The sequence below is a fragment of the Mesitornis unicolor genome, unplaced genomic scaffold, assembly GCF_000695765.1.
Source record: "Mesitornis unicolor isolate BGI_N332 unplaced genomic scaffold, ASM69576v1 scaffold47066, whole genome shotgun sequence".
In the NCBI taxonomy this organism is placed as follows: Eukaryota; Metazoa; Chordata; class Aves; order Mesitornithiformes; family Mesitornithidae; genus Mesitornis; species Mesitornis unicolor.
Genome location: NW_010192541.1, coordinates 39,224 through 45,430, shown reverse-complemented (window position 1 = coordinate 45,430; position 6,207 = coordinate 39,224). Strand labels below are relative to the sequence as shown.

The following is a 6,207-nucleotide window of genomic DNA, read 5'->3' as shown; positions in this document are numbered from 1 at the left end:
TACTGCTCTCTTCAAAAAGACTGGGGTTACTGAATTGAGTCTGTCTTGATCCTGAGAGGGGAAAACTTTTTTTTCCAGTTGAAGCATTTGATGTTCTGGCCTGTATTTGTAATTCAGTATTCAAATAGGGTCAGACTTTGCTGATGTTGCACATACTACACTTAATCCTGTAAATCCTGCGTTGAAGTGTGTAAACTATGTTTGCCTGAATGTATAGCTTATCCTGGCTTGATGTCTCTCAAAATTGAAAAATAAAGATTGTGTGGAAATATTTTTAGGTAGCTCAACCTAACAGTTAAATTAAAGAGCTATTTTTAAAGCACAGTCACAGGAAATTGCATTAACTTGAAGCTGATTGTAGCAAGACCTTAAATCTAGAGTTAGGAATTCTACCAATACTTTGAAAACTAGGTGGGCTCTTCCCCACCATTCATAAATGATCTTCCAGAACAGCCAAAAAAGTCTTCAGAATAAGGGAGTAAGAGAAACAGCAGAAGAAGGAAATGTGTTTTCTGTGTCTCTGTGAGGGAGCATGAATCTGTTGGGAGGTTAAATGCTGCTTTTGGTGTTCAAATCTTCCTTTTCCATATGAAAAATGACTCTTGTATTTGCCTTTCCTTAAGGTGGCCAGCCCAGAAACGTGCAGCCTTTTAGTGATGAAGATGCTTCAATTGAAACTATGAGCCACTGCAGTGGCTTCAGTGATCCTGCAAGCTTCACTGAGGATGGTATATTATTTCATTTATTTCTATTCATTTTTTTAAAAAACATAAAAACTGAGTTGGACTTAGGAGTTTTAAGTACTAGAGTGAAAGTAGCATTAGCAAAATAATGACATTGTGATTGTTAATCTAGTGAGTCTTGGTTTTGTTTGGTAAGAATATACTCCAGGTTCATGAGCCTCTCACGAAACTACTAGACTTTATTCTATTAGAATTACACAATGCAAACTTTTGGAGACAATAAGAATTTTAAGGTGCATTATAAAACATTGATTTTTATAGCATGTATTTGAGGTGGTAAGAACTGCAGAAGAGGTTGAGATGGAAAGAGTCACATTTGCCTGTTTTGAACTAGATCTGTGCTTTGTCTCCATTACCATCTCTGCAACCTCGGCTGCTTTAATGTAATTTTGTTGGGAGGAGGGGATCTGAAAGCTTTCTACAGGGAGATAATAAGGCAGGGAGCCTTCCCTATGAATACTTGCAACTTTTAACTGTGCTGCTGTTGCAGAGGCATCTGAAGTGATGCTGTATAGGACAAGCTGCTTTATCACTGTATCAACAGTGAACACCCTGCTGTACTCCAGGAGTAGATATAGATCAGATGAAAATGTGTTGCTGACAGGATTGGCTGATATGTATCAGTGTAGCAAATTTATGTAAAACCTGATTAGCTCCCTGCTTCATTCTTGGCACGTGTAAGAAGCGCGTGTAGAAACAGCACAGGTGTATCAGTATGTCAGTTTTTATGAAAGTATTTTAAGATGCATTTTGATGTAGTGGGCTTAACACCATTCTGTTCCTGTAATACTGAACAATTCTGTAGCTATTGTCTGTTGAACTGCTTTCTTATTAGTATTAAAAACATTGAGTGTTGGATACTATTGTGTTTGCTGATAAAACATACATCAGTAGGACTAAATTATTTCCTCTGGATTAGGGCCTGAAGTTGATGAAGAAGCCACTCAAGAAGACTTGGAATACAAATTGAAGGGATTTATTGATCTTACATTGGACAAGAGGTATAGTATGCTTTGAAGAAACGCATTCAGACATTGCTTACTGGCTTCCTCTGACATAATAAGGGAAATATGCTTCAAAGCTTTTTATATGATTACTGAAATTACAATTATTTCATGCTGGAGAGGACTTGCTTTTCTTCTGCATCTGAAAAGGCCTTTCTCTCTCCACCAGGATTTTGGATAAGTGATAGACTTTCCTAATAGCTTGAAGTAGAGTGACTATTTCTAGTCTGGTGTACTATTCTGAACTCTATCTCCAACTTAAGTTTCTCTGTCCTTGAGAAAGAAGGCAATTCATAGCATTTCATAGTTTATGGATCTTCTGCTGGTTACATTCTGTTCTTGTATTGGGTGCAGACAAATAAAATTTACCATGAAAACAAAGGCTGAGCTTTAATTGATGTGTGCTGATTTCAAGAGGTCTTTTCTCTTCTAACAGTGCAAAGACAAGACAAGCAGCTCTTGAAAGTCTGAAAAGTGCTTTTTCTTCTAAAATTCTGTATGAATTTGTCATGGAAAGGAGAATGACACTAACTGATAGCATTGAACGCTGCATAAAGAAAGGTAATTAATATATTTGCTATTAGAAAGCACGATCCCTATGAAATAGCTCATCATTTGAAAGGAATTAAAACTGAGGCTTCTCTAACACTTTATAGAATGCTTAATAATTTAGATAAAAACATTCCTTTTTTGAATTTAGATGCTGTGTTTTAACTGACCCAGAAAATTAACTGAAATTATCTTCTGTCTGTTGGTTTCTGAATTTTCACTTGCAAGTTTTCAGACTATTATCTTTAAAGGAAGGAAGCAATACACAAGGTGATTACTCATAATATTTTAATCCTTAGGTAAGAGCGATGAGCAGTGTGCAGCTGCCGGACTGGCATGTCTTCTGTGTGTGCAGATGGGGTCAGGAATTGAAAGTGAAGAGATTTTTAAGACCCTTGGTCCAGTTCTGAAGAAGATTGTCTGTGATGGAACAGCCAGTATCCAAGCCAGACAGGCTGTGAGTATAAAATGTTTATTTGCCAGGCAGGGACAGAGGGCAGTTTTTCACCAGCTCACTATTGTGTAATCCAGAACTAAAGGTTACTGCACCATTGTAAACTCATAATGGTGACCTATGCTGTGAATGATGCATAGCACTTTTCACTGGCTTAAAAAGTTCCACCTAGAGATTAAATGTCTTCCTCCAACCTAGGAACTTCCTTAAAGAGCTGTTACATTTACTACTTAGTCAGGTGTCTTTACTCAATGTGTTGCAGTCTCCTTACTGCAGTTCTGAGGGCTGATGTTGAAGTACTACAGGAAAAAAAAGTTTTCCCACTGACTGATGTATACCTCCTGTATTAATTTTAACTTCTTTGACAGCAGAGGAAAGTTACTTATGCAAATATATTTATATGTGATAAAATTACATATAGCAGATCTGGAAAAACCTACTTGATACATTTGTACTACCAAAAGTATTTTAAAAGTTTTTCATCCAGGCATCTATTCATCTTCTGTACATCAGCAGTATACTTGAAATACTGACTGAAGACAGCCTAAAACTCCTGCCAAGAATTTTTTTAAATTCAGAGTTTTGACTAATCTTCAACTTGCCTTTATCACTGTGTAGCTGGCTCCTTCTGTTGCACTCAAGCTGTGTTACCATAGATCCTGTCAGCTGGAGGAGAGGGTAGTATTAGTTCAACAGCAGTTGTTTGTCCAAACAAATAAAAGCTATTAAAGCTTGTCCTGTTCAAGTGTAGTTTTGAGTCCTGTGTGGTTAGTGCGAACATCACTTTCAAACTTTTGTTTCCCTTACTCTTTTTAAGAGGAGACAGAGTGGAATGTGGGGGATAGGGAGGAGATATGTAGGATCTTGCAGGAAAAGTTGGAAAGTTCCAAAAAAGGCTTTTAAAGTCCAGTGTTTTCATGCCTTTTAATTGTAATAGTGGGCAGAGAGGGGAAAATATTTCCTGCAGCTGTGAATAAATATAATCTGTCCATTTCTGTTTATCAGCACAGTTTCTGTTAGTGAGTCCTGGTGGGACTCAAAATAACTGGGTGAAAGGAGTGCTACAGGTAGCTTTTTCTAAAGGCTTTGTAAGCTATATTAAATAATGCAGCACGAAAAATGAAGGCTTTTGAGTAGCATGTGTTGTAAAATCATCCTGAGAGTAGATGGGAACTGAGAACTAACTGTTGCAAAGTAGCTGCATTAAACAGCATTGAAGACTTCTGCTCTGCAAAGGTCTTAATTTCAAATTTCCATTACTCCACATGTTAAATTTCAAAGGTCAAGGTGGTTTTGTTAACAGTAGCATTAATGTCAAATACTGACACTTTTTTTCTTTTCTGTCTAGTGCGCAACCTGCTTAGGGATTTGCTGTTTCATTGTCACTGATGACATTACGGTGAGGATAAATAATACCTTTTTCATATCGTCAATCTATTAAAAAAAAGTGTGAATCTTAATTCCCTTTCATGATCTTTTTTCCCCTGTTCAGGAACTGTACTCTACTATGGAATGCCTGGAAAACATCTTCACAAAGGCCTATCAGCGGGACAGAGACACTAACAGTGTATCAAGTACCCATAATACTGTGCTCCACATCAGTGCTCTTTTAGCATGGACACTGCTGTTGACCATTTGTCCAATGAATGAAGTGAAGAAGAAAATTGAGATGTGAGTGTCTGTCTTGAAAAACAAAATTGCAATGACTGTTTTGGGTTTTGTATGCAATGAAGCAATGTCAACAAAATTTGCATCTTAATGAAATGTGACTTACTCCTTAGGCACTTGCATAAACTTCCAAGTCTGCTGTCTTGTGATGATCTCAACATGAGAATAGCTGCCGGAGAAACACTGGCCCTTCTGTTTGAACTGGCACGCGAAACAGATGCTGTAAGTAGATGTCAGCAGCTAAATTTTCTTGCACTGCAATGTTGACAAGACAAATTACTTAACATGTGTTGTGTAGCACCCGAGATCTCAGCAAGTGGCAGAAAATTCACTGGGTTATGTTCTTTGTAGTGAGTCTGCCCCAGTCTGTCAGTATAGTAACGATTCACAGCAACTTAGCTATGATATTGCAAAACAGGACGGTATAACAAAACACATCAAACAGTACTTAAGAGTAACTAGAAATGTAGTGTGCAAACTAAAATCTAAATCTAACACCAGCTTCACAAAAAAAAAAAGAAAGCCCAAGAGAGGTTCCAGGATAAATAAGTGAGTACTGTTTTGGGAACAGTCATGAGATACTTAGTTTTCTGCAGACAAATCTCAGCAGTTCCCAGCCTGCACAATTCTGCTCTCACAGCTAAATATGTATCCTTCAGTAGAAACCAGGCTCATTTTTAGTATTGTTTTTTTCAGTATCCTTATTTGGGTAACTTGAGAAGAATAACTAGTATTGCATGATAGTTTCTCACAGCATTTGTGACTATTTTAGTCAGCTGGAGGCTAGTCAGCCAATTTAAAGAGGGAGATTTTGAAAGAATTTGCACAAATTTTGCACAGATACCAGTATTACTAAGTTTGCTGAGATTTCTTGGGGTTTGCTTTTGAGTTGGATGAAGTATCCAACTCAACTGTAACTGTATTACCTCCTACACAGCTAAATTTACATTCTTCAATATGCCTCACTCATGTCTGAACTTTTTCTTGACAGCACTGAAGGAAACAGTCTCCACTTACCCATGGCACAGTTTGGGAGAGCTGCCTGAATGGCTTCTAGCTCAATCAAGGCTGCTGTTCTTTGCCAGAACACTCCCCAGAGTGAAAGGATAAGTCCAGTTGAGTCAGGACATACAGCACGTTAACACTGCATAATCTGAAACAATACACTGAGACTTCTGTGTAATTGCAAACTGTAGGGATTTGAGTCTCTTTGCTGTGGAAGCCAACTTTGAAAGAAAAGAAAGTAAGGGAGAGACCAAACTTGATACTTTATTTGGTCAAACTGACTGCAAGCAACTAAAATATTAAAAGGCATTAATGAGACTATATTAATTAAAAACAACTTCTGTTCCATTGAGGAAACAGCCCTTTGATCATTACAAATTATTCTCATCAGTGCAGATTAAAAATGCTTACTGTGTTTTGAGTTTGACCAGTTGCTTTAAAAAAGCATGCACATATCAGTTGACAAAGCGTTCAGATTAAAAAGGACAAAAACTTATTTTTACCTGAGTTTTACATACATTCTTACTAATCCAGTTAAACTTGCTGAACTAGTAAATGGAGGGGAGAAGATATTTCTTGCTAAACAATTGTGCATTAAAATTTATTTGGAATGTTTTGTTAAGTTTTGGGCTTTTTTAACAAACTACTTTCTAATTTTCCATCCCATACAAGACTTGCAACTAAATATTCCACACTGTCAGTCTAATAGTATCTCATGATCCATCTCTGGCAGTGTAAGTTCTCTGCTGATAACCTGAAAGTGCCCTCAGCTTGTGGACAGAAG

General features: G+C 37.3%; 1 protein-coding gene across 1 annotated transcript in view; it reads left to right on the top strand.

Annotated features, from left to right (window-relative positions):
• Positions 1 to 628: 628 nt before the first annotated feature.
• Positions 629 to 6,207, top strand: part of IFRD1 (interferon-related developmental regulator 1) — a 9,220-nt gene continuing 3,641 nt past the window's right edge. The window contains exons 1-7 of the mRNA XM_010187131.1: positions 629 to 728; positions 1,663 to 1,744; positions 2,184 to 2,308; positions 2,596 to 2,753; positions 4,099 to 4,149; positions 4,243 to 4,421; positions 4,532 to 4,640. Coding sequence (XP_010185433.1) covers positions 680 to 728; positions 1,663 to 1,744; positions 2,184 to 2,308; positions 2,596 to 2,753; positions 4,099 to 4,149; positions 4,243 to 4,421; positions 4,532 to 4,640 — 753 coding nt within the window. The 5' untranslated portion in view covers positions 629 to 679. The remainder of the gene's footprint in view (positions 729 to 1,662; positions 1,745 to 2,183; positions 2,309 to 2,595; positions 2,754 to 4,098; positions 4,150 to 4,242; positions 4,422 to 4,531; positions 4,641 to 6,207) is intronic.